Raw genomic sequence first — 21,698 nt, 5'->3', positions numbered from 1 at the left:
CATCGTTCTTTTAGGATGGCCTTGCCAATCTTCTCTTCGGTGATTGCTCTTGCTCTTGCTCGGGCTTTGTCTTCACCTCAGCTCTGATACCATGTTAAGTTATGGTATGTTCTATGCTTATAACAATTTACTTCTTTTCTTTATTATATTCCACAGATTAGCAATCACATGTACATAAAGTAAAGTGCAGATAGAACATTAAACGATCGACAAAAAACAAGCCAAGACAAGAGACACAAGATGTGGCGCTAGCCAGGGACAAACCCCACGATGTGTGGGGAAACCCTTTGATCAAATCTTTTTTTATCTTCAATAATTCAACAGAGAGAAATAGTACAATAAATCTTATTCATATTAGCAGTAGCAAACCCTAGATCAGCAACATCAGTATTAGCGGCTTCATCATCAAACTAGGGCAGACGATATCTCACAAACCGACCCTCGGGTCTGCTTGATTCCACCACCAAAAGTTGCGGCTTCCAGAGGAGGTTCAGATGAACCTATAACGCAGTTCAGATGAGGAGATCTTCTAGTCCACGCAGGTCAAACTTTACTTCTGCAGTTGCAGCGTTAGTTTCGACAGCTTCCGGCTTCAAATTAGGGCAGTCAATATCTTGCAAACCGTCTGTCGTATTGACTTGATTCCACCACCAAAAATTGCGGCTTTCAGAGGAGGTTCAAATGAACCTACAACACAGTTCAGATGAGGAGATCTTCTAGTCCACGCAAATCAATCTTTACTTCTGCAGTTGCAGCTTCAGTTTCAGCAGCTTCCGGCTTCACATGTGTGAGGGAGAGATCCTTTTCTGCGCAGTAGAGAAGAGACTCTTTTCTGCACAGTAGAGAGAGAGAGAGATGTGATGAGATGAGTGAGTCCAAATGAGGAAAAGTCCTCCTGTATTTATACACAATGTTGGTGTTTGAATAGATGCGACTGTTGGGCTTCTGAACCTACATGAGTTTTAGGTCGGCTTGATAATAATTCCATAATCAAAATAAATTCATATCTCCATGAATACTTATCGGAATTGGATGATCTTTATATCAATCCTACAGCTCTCGACGAGAGGAATCTAATAAAAATATTATCAGCTATGAATAAGATGACCCACATGAAGTTTTGCCCTAGTTGCCAATTTTAACACTTACCCCAAAGCCGAAATGGATTTTGTCACTAGGATCTTAGGGGAGTCCTAGTGTTCTAGATCAAGTCTATGTAAAAGTGATTTGGGAATAATCTTAACTATTTGGTTAGGTTATTTTATTACAAATTGTTTGATCTGCTAGATTATATTTGTGTCGCAGAACTGGGTAGTCTGTGAGGGTCTTTTGTAAATGGGTTTTTCCCCTTGAGATGTAAAAAATGTAAAAAGCATGATGTAAAGTGCCTTGAGGGTTAGAAAAATAATTTATCCCCTCATAGGTTAACTAATTAAATTTTCTGGCCAAAATTAATTAAAACCCTAAGCCATAAATTTGATTAATTCTAGGTCCTAAGTGAATTTAAATTTTCCAAAGGCAAAATTCGTGGGTCCTTTAAAAAATTAAATTTGAAGAGGTCCAAGGACTAAGGTTAATCGATTATTTTGCTAAATTTTATGCCTTTGGTCCTTGGGGTTAAGTCAAAGTCAATTTTAAGGAAATTAATTCAAAATTTTAATTTTTGAATTAATTAAAATGCATTTAATTGAAAAATTCGAAATTTCCTCAATATTTAAAATTTCGACGGATGAGATTAAAAGAAATTTTGATCCTCATCAACGGTCGAAATTGCTTTGACAAGGATCACTCGAACTAGCCGTTGGAGGATTTATCTTTAAATAGGAGGTCATTTGTCAGTCAGTAGGATCCGATCTCTGGATCGTGTACTAAGTGAAAAGCTCTCTTGTAATCTTTTTATGAGCAATAAAGAAAGACTTTGGAGTTAATTTCTGCTGGTGTTACTCTTCGTGGAAATACTGTAAGATGTGTTATTTTCATGTATAGATTTCTTTTTAGCCATTGATGTAGCTTTCTAATGAGTGATTTGAGTGCAGGTATCTTGCTCAATCACTGGGGTTTGAATGATAATTTAAGTTTTGAATATAATAGCGGGTACCTCTATTGAATTTGAATTTTATTATCGTTTTCTCGCTCTATGTTGATGGTTAAATTGAGTTTTGCAAGAAAGTCTTGATTTTTAGATCATCAGGCATTCAGGGAAGTTCTCGGCTGAACCAGCGAGCTCCTGATCCGTGTTTTCTGAAGAGCCCAGCTTAAATTTGATCCCGGGCTTATCATAAGATATTTTTTATGGGTGATGCATGAAGGGTTTTGAGCTCAGTACCTCTTCTAAAATTCAAAAAATTTAATTTTTCTATCCTAAATCGATAGATTTGGCTGTTGAGAGCCTCAGATTATCAGATCTGGGAGTGGAGTTGGACTCACAGTCCCTAGATCCAATAGATCTGCAACTCATGTACATAGATCTGTAATTATTTTCAGTTTTCTAACTTGGGTTTTAGTTTTTTTGGGTCATTGTATATATCGTCTGGGTGTTTCTTGTTGTCCTGTAGCTGCAGATCTGAAGCTGAAAACTGTGCAGAGTCCAGATCTAGGCCCTGGAGGTTAAGATTTGGATCTCTGGAGGTCCATCAGCATCATTTTTGGCAGGGTTTTGTCTAAAGATTTTGCAATCCAAGAGTTTTAATTTTTTTTTAAATCTAGAAATTTTATAAGGGTTTCATTGATAAATTTTAAGCTGAAGCATAAGAACTTAATCTGGAAATTTCTCTTCGGTTCTTGGGCTGCAGTTTCTTTGCTGCCTGGGGTTTCCTAAGAACAAGATTTCAAATTTGTTTTCACTGTTCTTTTTTGGAAAATTTCGAAATTATTTTTTGAGTTTGGGCTTTGAAATTTTTTTAAAAGATCTGGAGAAATTTGAGTTTCTACCTGAGTTCTTTCTTTTGTCTATCCTACTCGCAGTCCCTCCATACCCTCCAGATCCGCGCCATACATCATCGCTGCTCCATCTGCTTGCGTCCCTCACTACTGCCTTCTCTCCAAAACCTCAAAACCCCTGCCATCTCTCCCTTGCATCCTTCTCGCTCACGCAGTTGCCCATAGCTGCTCCAACCTGCAAAAAATCTCCTCCTTCATACGCTGCGTCTTTGTTGCTCTAGCGTCCTTCTCCTTTTCCATCTGCCTTCTTACGTCCCTCATTACCGCTCTCCCTCTGCCCATACGCTGCCTGCAAAGCCTGTGTATTTTCTCCAAACCTCAGACTTTCGTCCCTCATTCGTTGCCTTTCCCTCTGTCGCTCCTTCAAACCTGCGTTAGTCCAACAACCCGTAGCTTATCCCTCATTGTTTCGTCTTCCCTCACGCAACTCCATTTTTGCATTTCTTCCCTTGCTGCTATTTCCGTCTAGCCTCCTCGACCTATCTCTTTTGCTATCGTCAAGTTATCTTCCATCCCTGTCTGCGTATTCTCTCTCAGTGTCATCTCTCCACGCTGTCTCTTCGCAGTCCTTTGACCCGCCTATCGAACCTCTCTGCCTGCGCGTAGCCTTTCTCTCGACCTTCATTTGCTGCTCACCCTGCCGTCGGAGCAAGCACACATTCCGATTTAATTTCTCTTGAAGCATTAGTTAGTTAGGTTCACATTTTTTTTTATTTGCTATTCTGACTTTTATTTTTAACTTTTGATTTTCATTTAAAAACATTAAAAAGCCTAAAAATAAAAATAAAAAAATCTAAAATATTCAAATTCATTTAAAAAATTAATAAATCTAAAAATCCTAAAAAATTTAAAACATTTAAAAACCCTTTAAATTTTTTAAAAAAATCATAAAAAAAGAAGAAAAATTTAAAAATTCTAAAAATTAAAAACTTTGAAAAGTCATAAAAACATTTAAAATCTTTTAAAAAATTCTAAAAAAAATAAATTTATAACTAAGGATTTAAAATGAAATTAATTAAGGGGTTTTTCGCTTAAACATTAAAATTTTTAATGTGGCCTATGGCCCATTAAAAATTTCGATTTTTTTTAAACCCGTTGATTTGTTTTACTTCCTAAATTAAAGTCCTTTGTTGTTTCTGATATTTTATGATTCTTCTATGGTCAAGGTGCGATAAATCATATTGACTGTTGGAAAGGGTTAATTAATTCTAGATCTTGGTCAGTAACAATAATCATCTTAAATCTGGAATATCTTGTGTGATACAGTCTTGGGCATTCATATTGATTATTCATGATTGTCATTATTCGTCACATATTGAAGATTGTTCTGGATAACTTGTTTTATTTAGTTAAGGGTTAATTCAAATTAAAGGCACTGGTCTATAATTGTTTCTATCTTGTGGTCGTGTCTTGTTTACGTTAGCGCTTGATCTATTCATCAAAGTTAATCGAGATTCGTTTACATTCATCAAGTTGTCCATCATTAAAATCTCCAAGAGCCCGTGTTCCACAGGCTTTCTCGTCCATTTACCTCATGGACTACCCCCTTTGACTTGCCTAGGAGAGAGTCTAAACAGAGTAAGGATCGAGAGTGACAGCCCTTACTCTGAGCGTTGTCGTGGTGCCTAGACACTCTGTGTGACAACAAAGTTATTCACAGTGTTTCTGCAACAAATATCGAAATAAATTCTACTGTAGCCTTCACAATTAAAATATTGCGAAAAGTAAATGCAAGGAAAAATACTAGCACAAGTATAATCACAATGACACAGTTATTTTTGGACAATTGTTCCCGGAAAAACCCGATGTGGGAAAACTGGTGCAACAAATGAGGGCTTCTTTATTGATCTTCAGCAAAAATCTCATGTACAAGACACAACTAGTAGAATGGAAGAGGAATTTCTGTGAGAAATATTACAAACGATATTCTCATGCTTCTCAGCGAAATTCTGACTCTGGAGAGGACCTACTGCCCCCTCTGTGTCTCACTATGTCAGCGTCTACATAGGGACTGCGCATTCCTAGCATCACAACCTCAACGTTGTCCCTCCTATGCTCTGCGTCTTCTTTCTGCTCTTGCACCCCTAACAGATGTTGATGTCCTCACTCCTTCTCACCTGCAACTCTCCCTCTGATTCGATTTCCTCTTGCCGAACTTCGACCAGTGAGAAAATCGATCTTACTTGGGTAACTGAGTATCTGCCCAATGTGTTTTCCAAATGCCCATCGAACTTCTTCTTATTATCCTCCAGTTGAGTAATCAACGACCCAAGTTAGATTCTAATCAATGGCTCAGATCATGTTGACTTGATCCTCATCTTCTTCTGGAAGTTTCACCCACAGTTTGATTAATACACTTACATTATTTTAATTTCCTAAGTTTAGACTTAGGCACCCATTAAAAATAATTAATTATATTTAATAAAATTGTCTTTGGGTGGAATTTCCCAAAACAATTTCTAGGTATTGTGGAATACATGTGTCCAAGCCTCCCTGCAAATTTTGAGGCTTAGAGCACATCCGATGCTACCATAAATCAACACTCCCTCTTAGCAAAGAATGTGCTCTAGTAATGCAACCTGCTGAAGCATCACTTTGATTTTGTGACATCTCCCTCTATGATGCCGATGTCTAACACCACTGTCTATCAACTACTGCACAAATGTTGCATTTGTACTGCTACTGGCCCTACCGCCGCCAACACTGCATCTGTACTGCAACTCCCTCTCATTTCCTACCACTGCAACTAAGAACCCAGCTGATTCTGTTACTGAAACGGATTCTCTACCATGCCCATTTGCTCCCTAAACTGAATGAACTTAGCTCTTCCTAGAGCTTTTGTGAGTATGTCTGCTATATGATTTCCTGTGGAGACATACTGCAACTGTACTGCCCCATGTTGAACACAATCTCTGATAAAGTGACATCTAATATCAATGTGTTTCGATCGATCATGAAATACTAGATTCTCAGAGAGTTTAATACAACTCTGATTATCACAAAAAATATTGGTCGCTTCCATCCTCTTCCTGAACAAACTCACAAGCAATTTTCTAAGCCATATAGCTTCGCACATAGTTGTGTTGGCTACCATATATTCTGCTTCTGCTGAGCTCAGAGCTATCGACTTCTACTTCTTACTGCACCAAGAGATCATTCCTGATCCAACATTGAAGCAATACCCAGAGGTACTTTTCTGGTCTACTGAACTACCTGCCCAATCTGCATCTGTGAATCCATTCAATCTAACGTCATCTCCTCGGGTGTATTTCAACCCATATCCGACTGTTCCACGCACATATCTAAGAATGTGCCTAGCTGCTGGTTGCTGCCTAATGCACCTTTTTCGGTTCCACCATGAACTGACTAAGGGTGTTGATAGCGAAGCAAATCTCTGGCCTAGTGTTGACTAGATACATGAGTGACCCAATGAGTTGTTTGTACAAGGTGGGGTCCACTTCCTTGTCTCCTGATGCATCTATTTTCTTCCAGTTGGTGATCATGGGCATAGCCATGGGTCGACAATCCTGCATTTTGAATCTCTTCAAAATCTCTGTAGCATATCTTCTTTGCCTAAGGAAGATCTCCCCATTCTTCTGCCAAACTTCCAACCCTAGAAAATAATGCATCAACCCCATATCCTTCATGTCAAATTTTGCTTCAAGATTCTTCTTGCAGTCCTTTATGAGCCTAGATGACCCTGTTAGAAACAAGTCATCCACATATAATACCAAAATAAGTGGCTCATTCTCCACCATTAGATAGTAGAGATTGGGATTAGCATCACTCTTGACGAATCCCAACTGCTGCAAGTAACTATCAATCCGACCATACCATGCTCTGGGTGCCTACTTGAGCCCATGCATGGCTTTCTTTAACTTGCATACATGAGTTCTCTTTTCATCAGTTTCAAAGCCTTTAGGTTGTTTTGTATACACCTCTTCTTCTATCACCTCGTTCAAGAATGTTGTCTTGACATCCATCTGGTGAATCTCCCATCCCATTTGAGCTGCTAGGGATATAACGGATTTGATAGAGGTATATTTGGCTACTGGGGCGAAGGTCTCCTCATAGTATATTCCTTCCTTTTGTGTGTACCCCTTAGCCACGAACCTAGCCTTGTACTTCTCTATGTTGCCATTTGCAACATACTTGATCTTGTAGATCCACCTTGATCCTACAACTGATCTATCCTCTGGTCTAGGTACCACTTCCCAGACATCATTCGTCATGATAGAACTATACTCTTCTACCATGGCATCCACCCAAACTTGGTGTTGTACGGCTTCCTGAAAGCTGGAGGGTTCTTCAACCTGTGCTACCAAGGCTTGGTACCTGTCAGGTTGTCTACACTACCTCTTCTCGGTTCTAGGAGCTTCGATAAACTCCTCTGTCTCCCTCAGCGTCTGCCATATTTCTCTGCTAGTTCTACCACTGGTGGTGGGAGGCTCAATCAAATCCCCCTCTCATTCCTGCTGTTCCATCTACTGAGAACTACCTGGATTTCCTCCTTCTGAGGAAATAATGGTGTTGGTCACTGTACTTGATCCAGGTGTCTGTCTGTCCTCCTTGCTGCCCCTGTTATTGTTGGACTAAGGAACATCTACTGACTGACTTTCTACTGGCATCTCTCGAGATTTCCTAAAAGTTCTATCCTCCATGAACTTTGCATCTTGTCTTACTACAATCTTCTTGTTGCTGGGAATGTAGATTATGTATGCCTTCGAAGTCTCGCTATATCCTACAAGGTACCCCTTTTCTGCAGTCTGATCCAGTTTACTACACTTCTCGTCTGGAATGTGACAATATTCCACACTTCTGAATATCCTGAGATGACTCACCTCCAATTTCTTCCCTGTGAAGACACCTTTAGGCTTTTTCTTTCCCAATGCTCTATGAGGATTTCTATTCTAGATATACACTACTATGTTGCAAGCCTCTTCCCATAAGAATCTAGGCAAGTCTTGGTCATACAACATAGCCTTTGCCGCCCCAACAATAGTTCTATTCTTTCGCTCTGCTACTCCATTATGCTTTGGATTATATGGAGTTTTCCATTCTCTTTTGATGCCCTTCTTTGCACATAAATCTGTGAAGTCTTTGTTTGTATACTCTCCACCATTATCTGAACGCAATACCTTTATCTTTTTCCCTGTCATGTTCTCTACGAGAGCCTTGAACTCTTTGAACCGATCAAAGACCTCATCCTTGGTCTTTAAGAAATAGATCTAGGTTTTTCTAGAGTGATCATCAATAAAGGTGACGAATTATTCGCCACCACAAAGAGCTCTTGTGGACATTGGGCCACAAATATTTGAGTGTATCAATCCTAATACGCCTTTCACTTTGTTGTTACTTCTGGAAAAAGCTGCTTTAGCGTACTTCCCTAGTACGCATCCCTAGTACGCATCCTCTCATACATCATCATGCTTAGTACTAAGGATTGGAACTCCTGTAACAGTGTCTTTGAGCATCCTCAGTGCTCCATGGTGTAAGTGTCCCATTCGTCTGTGCCACAGTTCATTCAGTTCCTTTTCACTATTATGATTGTTGCCTATCTGTGCCATTGGAGATTCGAGCTGCAATCTATATAGTCTGTTGTTTTGAGCTTCAATTTTTTGTTCTTCTTCCAGCTTGGATGTTTGACGTATACATCGTATCCCTTGGATGTTTCCTTCCAATGAAGTATACATAGTATCCCTTGTCCTGTAACTGGAACACTGAAATCAGATTCATTCCTAACCCGGCCACATGCAGAACATTAGTGGCTCGGATGTTGGTTCCTGCTTCCGTCTGAAATGCTATGGTGCCTTTCCCTACTGGAGTACACTTCGTTTTGTTTCCCATAGTAATCTGGAAGTCCATTTGCTCTTCTTGATAGCTCGAGAAATATTCTCGTACTCCATGTTAGTGTCAGTTAGTTCTGCCTGTCACTAGTGATCAAATATGCTTTTACCAAGTTTTGTTAGGAGTCTCAAGTCAAATTTTATCATGTCACTAGGTTTTTAGAATAAAATTTGGCCACTGGCTAGTGTGTCTAGGTCTACTGTTGCTCCTTCAAGATTTCCATGTCCGGTCACTGCCATCACTCAGTTGGATGTGCCATCATTGAACAAATCATCATCATCATTTCATTCATGTCACCATGGTCTTCATTCAGCTCAGTGTCCCCATTAGGTCATTAGGGTTAGAGTCATCAACGTTGTCATTTCATTCAATACACCGGGAAATGAAGGAGTAGTGGTAGGGTTTGATCAAAAAGTTCTATTTCTAAGTGCTATTCACTTCAGAATGATGTAATAAGTTATGTTTCAAAGTTGCATGAAAAAGTTCCAAGCTACATAGTTTATATCAAAAAGCAAAATGAAAATTATGGTGGGCCACCCTACCATTACAAAGTTGAGTTCTATGGCCTATAAAGACCATTTTTCTCTCATTCCTCTCATTCATCACATTTTCAAGGGAGCTCTCATCCATCATAACTCATTTCCTCACTCATTTCATTGCTAAAGAGATCTCATTCATCATCAACCACTTCCTCAACATTTTTATGGCCAAAGACATTCCAAAAAATTGGTCTCAAGCTACCTCGCTACGTTTTCTGTGGGAAGCCATCCTTTTCATGTTTGCAAGCCTACAAACCCTATTCCTATACATTTTATCCTCCCTCACACTCAAACACACCCCTAAAACCCTCACACCCCCTCACTCTCAATCCTAAAACCTTCTATACCTAAAACCTAGCCCTACGTTGTGTTTTTGGCAGCCTTCATAGCTGGGATTGTGTATAAATTCCCTAGCTCTATTCCCTCACTCTTTTCACTTCCCTCCACTTCCCTAAGTTCCCTTCCCCTGTTTTGGCCTCTAGGGTTTGCACTCACAAGTTTACTATGGAGAAGGAAAGGAGGCCTTACAACAAGGGTGGGCAAATGGCAAGGTATGAACTCCTCAATACACAGGATTTGATGTCCTCACCACTCTCCAAGCAATGTTTTCAGCATGTAGGGTGTCTTGAGTTTTGTGAGCAAGTTGAAAAAAGTCAAATGTCATGCTAAGTTGACTAGTTTGTTTGCCACACATCTTAAGAAGGATCAAGTCACAATTGCAGGGGTGACATTCACTATATCAACTGACATCATAGCAGCAGCCACAAGGATACCAAATATTGGTGAGAAATGGTTCAAAACTCAAGAGTTGGATGCCCAATTCTACCAACCCTACATCAAAGCTCATTGACAAAGAAATCAATGAAGACAAGGAATATTGGCTAGGCAAAGTCAATGATCATTTGGAGAAGCTTCTCAAGAGGGCTAACAGAGACAACAGGCTGCAAAGACACATGGCTTCCCATTATTACACAAGGAATCAGGTTGCCAAGGTCAAAATCAAGCAGTTGAAGGAAAAACTCAAGGAAACCCTAATCAGGCAAAAAGAGAATGTTAAGTTGGATTTTCTTGCTGATGCTTCCCTCATATCATAGCATACCACTTCAGAACTTCATGGAGCAACTCTGGACCCATTTTGAAGAAATTTGGAGAAATTTTGGTTTTGGTGAATTTTTGGAAATTTTTGAGACAGTTCTACTTCAAAATTGGTTTCTGAAGTAAGGAAGATGAATTTGACAAAAGTGAAAGAGGTTTTTGTCAATAATAGACCAAAGAACAAAAACCTCCTTCACTTTATACACAAGTGTTATTATTTGGGAGAAATTCCCAAAATATAATTGCTACAGGAGAGTTGTTGCACTTCTGGGAGTAGTCTTGGGAAAATGCATTTTTCTCTGTCATGGAGTGTCCAAATGACTTTCTTGATGAGTCAAATGATAACTAGACATCCACAAATTTCCAATGAGCTATCAAGAGCTGAATTTGGAGTAGGGGAAGGCTCTCAAATCACTCTCCAAATTTTCGCTGCGTTTTTGTTGTGAGCACGTTGCGCTTTTCCAATTTTAAGTGACCAACTTCAAAATTAGATTCTGAACAAATGGGAAACTATTTTGAAAACTGGAGGAGGTTTTTCTTCCTAGTATACCAAAGAACAAAAACCTCTCTCAGTTTTCCAAACATCGTTATGGCTAGAAATATATCGCTCCACCTTTCAGCCTTATTTTCGCAGAAATTTGGCAATTTTTGGCACAGTCACCCTGCCAAAAGCGTAGTGTGGGCCACGTTGCGCTTTTTCTGGAGAGCTCCAAATGGCAAAAAATCTACATGGTTGGATATATTTTGACCCCTACATCAACTTTGGACACTTGGCAACCCAAGTCATCAACTTTTACAAGGTGAAAATGGCCAAAAACCACCTAAAAACACCTTTCTGCCCTGTTTTTGGAGGCCACGCTATACTTTTTGACCAGTCTTGGGAGAATTGATTTTTGAGGGGCTATACTTGGTCTTTTTTAGTGCTTGAGGACTCCATTGTGTAGCAGACAGAAAGAGCTTTCCAATGAGCTATCATGAGCTCAATTTGGAGTTCAGGAAGGCCTCCAAAAGTGGCCTGCAAGTTCACGTTGCGCTTTTTGCAGCGCACGCTATGCTTTTCATAGAATTCGCTGTGCTTTTCCAGGAGACTAGTTTCTTTAGCAATTCGACCTAGTTTGACTTTTTCACTTACATAAATGATGTAATTGAGTAATCCTAGTGTAAATATGATGTAATAGTAGGTGATTAGTCTTTGTATGTGGTTTTGATGTAAATTTGGGCTCATTTATGAGAGTGGTTGGAGTCAAAGTTAATTAAAGAAGTTGTTTTTAACTTCCCTAGACAATAGGGTTTGGTTAGAACACCTCATGGAGTAGTTCCTAGAGTCATGGATTCGACCCTTGAGAGTGGGGAGATGTTGTTTTGGTCTTTATGTATCAGTTTTTCAGTCATAGAACAGGTTGGACATCAGAGGAGAGATCTATTGTAGCTTGTACTATTCTTTTTTGGAAATCAAAGTATACAATTTGCAGCTATTATCTAGGAATTCATGTGCAGTAAGTTTGTGATGTTGTTTTTTCTCTGTAATAGCTTTATATGAAAGATATTCATCTTCTCTTTCCATTCATCAGTTCTTCAGTGGTTTTCCTTAAAGTTTATAAACATAATTCTTTGCATAAAGCTCTGTTTTTATGGGAATATCATTATGTGTTAATTTCCTTCCTGTTTAATGAATTCATGTGCTCATGCTCATTAAAACCCTTTTGCATCTTCCAAACACTACACTACACCGACAAACCCTAAATCCATCACAGAATTATTGCTACCTTGCTCCTCCATATCTTTGTTGTTGTAACCCTTTGATCCTTTGACCTAGCTACCTGGTTTTTCTCCCTTATCCAACAACAAAACCCTAAATTTTCCAAAATCTACCTGAGGCTAGATATCTAGCCTAAAATCCTTTACATTCTAGTCCTCTCTTGGCTATGATTTGGTAGGGCTAGTTACCAAACTAAAAGCTTGGTTTGTGGTTACCTCTGTCGATCTCGTTATCAGCCTGGGACATTGTGGAGGATAACACTCCATTCATATGGGCTAAAGCCCCGCTATGAATATACCAAACATCTGCTGATGCTAAACTTGACAAGCATGCAAATTATTCTTCCAATATGGAAGATAATTCAGAGACATCTTGATTTTCCATCCTTCTTTGTGCTATTTTTCCTATTGATTTCTAACGCTTTTCTGTCCAAAAACTATTGCAGGAAAACTGCGTCTTCACCTGAAGACTGCTCTATGTTGAAGCTTCTGCACTACTCCCTCTGTCACTAGCAACCTTCGATGTGGAAATCTTCCTCTCTATCGACTCTCTTAGAGAGAGATTTTCCTATGAAAATTTTGCCCTCTTAGACTGGACTGCGCAATTCCTCTGGGGATTCAATTTTCTGCCTATGCAGCAATTTCAAATTCCCTTCTTCTCTTCAACGCTAGCTCTTCCGGTCTGCACTCCTGCTTAACTTAGCTCTAATACCATGTGAAAATTTCTAAATAGAAATCCAACTGCAGTGACTGATATTATTTCTTCTACTTATTATTTTAGAAATAAGTTATTCATAGTGTTTCTACAACAAATATCGAAATAATTTCTACTGCAGCGTTCACAACTAAAATACTGCGAAAAGTAAATGCAAGGAAAAAGACTAGCACAAATATAATCACAATGACAGTTATTTTTGGACAATTGTCCTCGGGAAAACCCAATGTGGGAAAATCGGTGCAGCAGATGAGGGTTTCTTTATTTATCTTCAACAAAAATCTCATGTACAAGATACAACCCGCAAAATAGAAGAGGAATTTCTGTGAGAAATATTACAAACGATATTCTCACGCTTCTCAGCTAAATTCCGACTCTAGAGAGGACTTGTTACCCCCTTTGCATCTCACTGCGTCAGCTTCTGCATAGGGACTGTGCAGTCCCAACGTCACAGCCTCAACGTTGTTCCTCTTCTGCTCTGCATCTTATTTCTGCTCCTGCACCCATGACTGACGTTGATGCCCTCACTCCTCACCTGCAACTCTCCCTTTGATTCGATTTCCTCTTGCCGAACCTCGGCCAGTGAGAAAACCTATCTTACTTGGGTAACTGAGTATCTGCCCAGTGTGTTTTCCAAATGCCCATCGAAGTCCTTATAATCCTCCAGTTGAGTAATCAACGGCCCAAATTAGATTCTAATCAATGGCTCAAATCATGTTGACTTGATCCTCATCTTCTTTTAGAAGTTTCATCCACAGTTTGATTAATACCTTTTAATTATTTTAATTTCCTAAGTTTAGACTTAGGCACCCATTAAAAATAACTAATTATTTTAATAAAACTGTCTCCGGGTGGAATTTCCCAAAACGATTTTTGGGTATTGTGGAATACATGTGTCCAAGCCTCCCTGCAAATTTTGAGGCTTAGAGCACATCCGATGCTACCATAATCAACACACAACAGTGTTTTCCCATTGCCACTGATGATTGTGACGATCTTGCTAGCAACTCCCTTCAGTTCAACATAAGCTGCTGGCTTGACCAACTTTACCAGAAGATGAAGGGACTGTGCCTCCAGGGCCTTGATCTTAACCCTGGAATGGATTAGCCAATGAATAACAATCCACTAGACTCCACTCTTCAATTTAAATCCAGAATATACAATGTTTGTCAGGTTTTGTTTCTTTCTTTTTGCACTCAGGAGATCTTGTGTTACTGCTAATACCTATGATAGGCTCAGTACCAATAAAAATGGTCAATGGTACTCTGGAAGGTCTCATCAACTATCATGGCTAGGGATGTGATTATTCCAAGGAAAAATATAAAATAAGTGTTTGGAATTGTCTTTCAAGTTTCAGAGTTATATTGTTTCTATGACCTGAGAAGCCTGTTTCTGTGCAACTAGATTGTGACTAGTCACTAAACATTCTCTCTAGATGATCCTTTGGCTATTGGCTTGGGGATGTTTTGCATGACAGTTCATCAGTTATGTTGAGGTACACAGTAAATTGCCTCCAAATCTGGATATGTTTTCAATTTCATGATAATTAGTGGTAGTTCTGAGTCTTGACATTTAATGAAACATACAAAGTAATGACAGTTAAGCTATTCTTGGAAGCATATCAACAAGCAGGAAAGCTGTATCATTGGAAAATTGATCTTGATAGCCTGCTTTCTTTTGTTGGTATGTTGTTTACTACTTTTCTTCTGCACAGCTAGTTGGGCCATTGTGCATACTGTCTCAAGACTTTCCTGATCAAATGAGATGGCCCGGTTTGTTGGTAGTCAAGAAATATAGTTTTCGATGCAACTGCAACTTGCTTTGGGTACAAGGCAGCATTGGACTTGCAGAGAGGCTGGAAATGTCTTTGAACATAATATTATGAGATGAAACCATACCAGCATCTGGAGATACTACTTGTATTGGAACGGGTGAGTTGAATATGGTTGGAACATATATTGTCTAAAGTTTTTCTACTAGGAATGGGAAGGGAGTGGCCACTGGCAACTATAAAATTGGGTTTGGTGAGTCTCCTAATGTGGTTGAGATAAGCCTCTGTTTTACTCAAAACATTAACACTAGCAAGATACTAAAAGGTGTACACTATTTATAGTCATATCTGGTAAGTGCAATTTGAAGAAGTTCTGCATGAAGGTGGGAAGAGGATGACAAGATGACCTTAGTTTCCTGAATGTCACCAACTGCCATGCCTTGGAGGGTCGTACTTGAGAAGGTAAACTCTGATCCTTTTGGAGTTCTTGTCCATTGAAGTTTTCTTAAGAGCAAGCTAGCCCAGGAAGGACTTTAATATTGAATTTTCATCTGTCAGATGTTCTCGCATGCAATGCTTGGAAAAAAGGCAAGAAACTGGAACAATAAATATGGCAGATATGAAGAACTGGAAAAAAGAGGGAATGACATAACTTTGCTGGAAACATTGTTTGAGGCAATGGCTGAACTGGAAAAAAGAGGGAATGACATAACTTTGCTGGAAACATTCTTTGAAGCAATGGCTGATTGGAAGATATAAGAGCAGGAGTCATGCAAAAAAATTGAAAATGGTATTTCTTGCAGGAAAACTGCGATGTATAATTTCTCTTGCAAAAGATGAGTGCTCTATTCCTGAGTGGATTCGTGACTTGCCTAAAGTGGCAGTTTCCATTTCCAGGATCAACGCATAGTGAAGTTTTTGTGTTGATATTCTGATAAACGATTTCTCTTTGTTTGAAAGAGTTTACCTAACCTTTCCTTTGTTTTGCATGAATTTAATCTCATGAGTCATGAAGTTTGAATTTACTAGTCTGCAACAAACACAGCATTCATTTGAACGTATTCTATTCCTGGCCATTCTGTTGCATGCATCTAAATTCCCTGCGAGTGCAATGTTCTGTAGGAGTGTAGCCAATTTCTGACAAAACTGTATGCACAATGAAATTGTGACTGCATTGAACTAAATTGCTTATGTGAAGTGGCATCTACCCTCTTTTTACTTTTTCCAGTTGGTAGAAAGTGTCAGAGGAATTATGCTTAGCGTTCTTTTCTTTTCATTGTTTCATTAGAGCTGAGCTGAGTGTTACTTTATGTTTTTTTCAACTACATTTCCTCCTGTTTAAGCAGGCAATGTATACAGAATTTCATCTTCCAGCTGAATCATTTCTTCCAATGTACATATTACTCTCTGTTTCTGTTTCAAATGTTTTGAGATACATATCTGCAAAATGAAGTATATTTGGTTCTTTGCTATGTAACAGAGCTTCAACAGATCAAAGCTGCAAAAGATTGGCCTTGTAGAAGTGGCTCAATTCAGTACACCTTACGTTTTGACCCGGTAACATCAAAAACAAGTGGTCTCTTCATAGCGAAGATTGCTAAATTGGAACCATAGATACAAGGATGCAACTCGGTTATTTATGATATCTAGTGTCAATTTTTAGTTTGTTTCTACAAAGAGCAGTTGAAGACCTTACAGTGTGCATTGAAAATGAGTGGGCTTGCTCATTGCTGATATTCTGTTACAAATAAGTTCTGTAATTTTTTTTTGTAAGGGTGGTTCTCTCATTTTAGTTTGAAGTTTGAACTACTAAAAAATCATAAGCTGGTTTCTCAAAATTTATTCCATCCTTCCTATTGGTTTATTCAACTTAATTTTCTAGTCAGTACTTATTTATTTGAACGTTGATAACATGAAAGAATGTTTTCTTATTTGTTCAAAGTTGTTCTATTTGTATTATTTTGTTGTTTTTTTGTTATTTATTTACTCCTTATCCCTTATTCCAGTCAATACTGATTTGTCACCTTGAACTTCTTCTTCTAAAGGCTGGACTGGTTTTCCATTGGTGTTATCTCATTTGTTATACAAAGATATTGTTAACAAAAAGTATATGCTTTGTGTTTCAGAAGTATTTCACATGAATCCATTTTGTTCACTCGACAATGTGATATGGTCAAGATACTAACGTTCAACCTTGAGTCAGCAATAGAAGTAAAATAATATGTCCATCTAGCTGAACAAGTTTACATGAAACTCTTTAGGAATTATTTTATTTTGTCCACAATTTTTCTTTTTTTGTACGGTAAATGCAAGCTTCTTAGCTCAAAGGTTATGCAATCTCCATTAGACAACCATTGCAAAGCATATTAGTAAGTTAATACATATGTGCAACCAGGCAAGTTCAAACTAGAAGGTAATGCATAATAGGATTTGGTATTAACAGTCACTATGGATGGCTTGCTTCGTGCCTCCTGCCTTCTATTGCATCCCCAAGTGTGGACTCCCCAGCAACCTCTGTCTGCAACTTGATCTAGTTGGCTCGATCACTTACCAACTACTTGTAATATGACTAATGTACCGAAGAAAACTCTCAAGATTTTGAATGTAACTCAATACGACAGCATAAATATATGGTTGAAAATTGATTTTATTGATATTTCAAAATAGATTTACAGCAGATTCATAACCCAACCTTTGAGTTGTTGACCTTGTTAAGTACCAACTACGGTTCAGTCTACCTTAGTATAAAACTTGTCTACAGAATGTGGATCTGACGCAGAGCTCAACGGCAATTCTCAGACCAACTCTCTCATGTGACATCTCAGCTTAAGGGACTCTCACACCTACGACAGAAAGACTTAGATCTCTGACAGAAGGGAGATCTCAGAGAGACTCTCTAAGACTCTAGGATCTTTTCTCCTTAATTTCCTGATGATCACAAATGAGGAGAGAGTTCACTTGCGTTAAGTAAGTCCAATAGATGCCAAGTGTCAGAAATCAGACGAGCTTCTAGACAGATTCCTTTTCAAGAAATTACTAAAACCAGCCAACTCTCTTCTTTTGAAAATATACATTGGCCCCATTACACTTCCAAAGATGTACACTCTCCTTCATCCATGCTTTCATAAGCATGATGGAGATCACAATCTTCAAACTATTCCATCATGTCATCGTTGAACATCTGATAAAGTGCTTGTAAGGCAGAGCAACAAATCCTTGTGAGATTGGCGACCCCTTCATTATTACTGGCCCATGCTTCTTCCTAAAGTAATTTAAAAAGTGTGAATGGAAGGAATGTCCAGGTGCTTCTTCGTAATCGTTAGATTCTGGAAGTACTTGAATTTATGTTGTGAGATATTCCACTTGAAACTTGAACCAGAAACCAAATAGACTAATAGTGTTCTTGCTCCTTAATTTGAGATAAAATAATTCAGAAAATGATATCTTGAAAGATGAGTCTCCGAGGTAGATGTTTTGCATCAGTGTGATGAAGCAAGCAACCAAGAGTATTGAGAGACTAGAGAATTACATTCAAATGCAAACTTCTTTAGAGTGCAAAATACAATGTGTAATTTTTCATTGTTTAAATTGTAGTTTTGAATGCTATATAGAGTATATATAGGACCAAATAAACATTTTAACCATAAGAACTTATTTTTTCATAATATATATATATTAAATGATATACAATGTATACATAATTGACATTAAAATATTTTACATAACATGTACAAGGAGACATTTTATCAGCATAAATTAGTTAGCTTAGATTTTAAATAGTTTATTTAAAGCCCACAGTTTATTATAGCTCCCATTGTATTATTTTTCTATTTAGAGCACGTGTCAATTCGATGGATGTACAGACAAACTTACACATCCCCTCATATTGGGCTGTAGAATGAGCCTCTCGGCTCAATAACTCATGGATCTCACACTAGTTTCTATAGGTTAAGTTTGTACATAAAAACTCTAAACTACTTTGACTTTGGTCTGGGCCTTCATCTTTTAACACTGACACACCTAAGTATGGGATTTGTTTAAAATACTCATAATTACTTACATTATTACAAGCATTTGCCCATAATTCAAGAATTCTGTATTCTTTAGTGTTGTGGAGGTAAATCCTCTCTGCGGACAGAGACGATCCCTACTAGCCTAGACCGGGTCTAGCAACAATCACACAATGCTATCACACAAGTTCCTAATTGCAAATAAAAAGTGGATGGTGAGAACCTACTTGGATTCCAACGCTAGTGTTCGTAGAAGAGATGTCGCCCTCGTTCCTTTGCCTTGGCCGGTCACGATCCTCACGATCTCCGTGATTGGACACCTGCACATGCAAAGAACAACACGAAAACAAGCATAAAATCTAGTAGATGCAATTATATATCAGTCAGAAAAGATATAACTCAACATCAAACATAGGACAATGAGAGTGGAACCATAATGATAGTCATCTATTATTAATAAATAACAAAGAAGAATACAACCATTGTTCTGACGTCAAATCCTCCTTTGGCTAGGTAGTCAGCTACACAAGTCTTGCAAAGCTTGTTGGGATAGGAACAAGCCTCTCTCTCTTTGGATGACAAGAATCTCCTTACTTAGATTTGGCCTTATGGGTGCAAAGAAGGCTCTTGCAGCTTCAAACTCTCTATCACTATACTAGAACTGGAACTATTGTAACTCTGACTAGCTTGCTCAAGGCATAGAGGCAAGCTTTTATAGATAGAGAAGAAAGAGATAGGATCAACCACATTATTCATGGGATTGGCTTTATCACTTGGAAACTTCCATGAAAGGTGGCAAACCACTTTCCTTTCTATGGAGATTTGAAGCCAAACCATCCTAGCTCAACATAGATTCAGTTGGTGAATGGGTTGAAGAGAACCTTCGGGAGTTTGTTGGTTAAAAACTTTACTCAATTCGGTTGGCGCGAGTGCGACTCTGAGACAGAGCGCCAATGGCGCGCCCTTTTTAGAGGATTTCCCTCATTGGCGCGGGCAGTGAACTGTGGACCCGCGCTAATGCAAAAAGAGCTGTTTTCATGGAGATTTTGCAGGAGATGTCTTCAGGGCAAATGAAGCTCATACTCAGAGGAATATAATGCAAGTGGTTTCAGGTCATGTCACTTCTCACAGGTCCCGGAATGAGTCCTCCAGTGTGCGGGTAACAGGGACAGTGACAAATTGCTGTGTAACAAATGCCCCCTAAAGCATGAGGCCCGAGAGAGAGAGGGGTGAAATGCTTTACAAGAACATGCGTGACTGAAAACACGGCCGCCGGAGAACCTGCGTAAAGAAGTACAACTGATATCTCAAGTACATGATATATACGGTATGGGCGCAGCCATCCAGAACAGAGTACATAATAATCTAGATCCAAGGTATGGACGCAGCCATCTAGTGAGGATCGATATAGAGACTCAGGCATGGTCGCAGCCATCCAGTGAATGAGTCATGTAATGAACATAATGATCCACAAATCGCAACCTGGATTCCAACAGACAAAATCCAGAGTCTTGCTCTCCATCTCGACCCGAACAGAGTACAAGTTCAGGCATGCGAATACATGAGTTGAAGTCGAACATGTATGAACATCGTCTGATTACCAGTCAATAATGAAAATTGTTAACAGACGCGAGAGGTACCACCAATAATGACAATGGCCCTCAAGGTACTATAGGTACAATCTACGGCGTGCGAATAAATGAGCTGGCGTCGAACACCCGCAGAATCATTCGATCGGAGGCCAATGATGAAAACCTCTCGTCGAACACGAAGAACCTGCCATTGAGGCATGCAAGCTCCAAGGCACCGAAAGGGAGTCTCTAGATCAGCTTCCTGGATAATGAGCTGAAGTCGACAGGAAGTGACCTTGATCAAAGGTGGGCCATAGTGTTTCCCACATCAGTGACACGAGACAGAGGAAGAATGTTGTGGTGAATCAAAATTATGTGAGGTATCAGAGGAGGTTGTACTGTTGTAGAGGTCAACTTCTCTTGAACATATTGGCGGCACGACAGTGGACTTGGCAGTATTTGACATCAAATGAGCAGAGGTCATGGTGACAAGGTAGTGAGCAGATGAGAGGTCAAATAGGATAACCCAAACCCACGGAGGCTAGTGTAAAACAAGATGAGATGTCCCCACCCAGACACGAATGCAGACAAGTGCCATGTTCAAGAGCGACATACTGCCGACACGACAATAATTATGGGTCCATTTTCCCCACCATTTCTGGCGAGTACCCCAGTTATTTTTAACAAGCTTGACGGGGATAGCATATGCTTGTAAGGCGTCATTATGACAGAATCCGATGTCATTAAGTTTTAACGAGTCTGACAAAGGAAGAACTCGGCGTCTTTTCCTGTTTAGAGAGTCTGAAAAGACAGCAGAAAAGAAAACTCCAGGGGTGTCCTTTTTCGTAAAGTTGTGTCTCGCGAGCCTGAAAAAGTATAAAACAATGCTCGAAAGAACCGCCCGACCATTACGATCGAGGAGTACTTTTCATTTATAGTGATATCGATCCGAAAAAGTAGAAAAGTGATCAACATCACGTCGTTTCGTAACCATTAATGAACCGGAAACGACAAGGGTCCGACGATGTTTTCGTTTTTACGCGGTCGGAAAAGGGTTTAAAGACGACCGCCTCTTATTTACTTTTAACGAGTCAAGAGGGGTAACTAGGCAATCTTTTCATTTTTAGCGAGTCAGAAAAGAGCTGAAAAATGACTCCATAGTGACTTTTTCGTGTATTTACCGAGTCCGAAAAAGTATAAAATACAACTCGTTTCACCATCGAAGTTGCAAAAAGGACCTGTCATAGCACCAGAAACAAGCGTAAAATCCATTTTCGACGAAAAGTATATTAAAATATTCAAAAAACAATTTTTTAAACCCAATTACAAGTCAAAAAGTCTATAAATATGGTGAAAATGTAAAAAATAAAATTACTTTTACTTTTTACCTCTTGCATAGTGGTAGTGGTCCATTTGGGGTGCAAACTTCGAGCAACAATTACCGCCAATTCG

At 39.0% G+C, this 21,698-nt stretch overlaps 1 protein-coding gene across 3 annotated transcripts in view; it reads left to right on the top strand.

The window, feature by feature from the left end:
- The window catches only part of LOC149228208 (S-adenosyl-L-methionine-dependent methyltransferases superfamily protein), a 178,772-nt gene extending 162,233 nt beyond the window's left edge, over positions 1–16,539 (top strand). For 2 of the 3 annotated variants that reach the window (XM_089378101.1, XM_089378100.1), the window contains exon 9: positions 16,146–16,539. In XM_089378101.1, the coding sequence (XP_089234227.1) occupies positions 16,146–16,279 (134 nt within the window). In that variant the 3' untranslated portion in view covers positions 16,280–16,539. Of the gene's footprint in view, positions 1–14,608; positions 15,128–15,223 lie in introns of all 3 variants that reach the window. The other variant, XR_016247847.1, reaches the window with a different exon arrangement.
- Positions 16,540–21,698: the final 5,159 nt, after the last annotated feature.

This window comes from Pinus tabuliformis, chromosome J, assembly GCF_031772625.1.
Source record: "Pinus tabuliformis cultivar Carrire ecotype Pingquan chromosome J, CPIR1, whole genome shotgun sequence".
Taxonomy (NCBI): Eukaryota; Viridiplantae; Streptophyta; class Pinopsida; order Pinales; family Pinaceae; genus Pinus; species Pinus tabuliformis.
The sequence above is the reverse complement of the archived record's forward strand: the minus strand, read 5'-3'. Positions and strand labels throughout refer to the sequence as shown.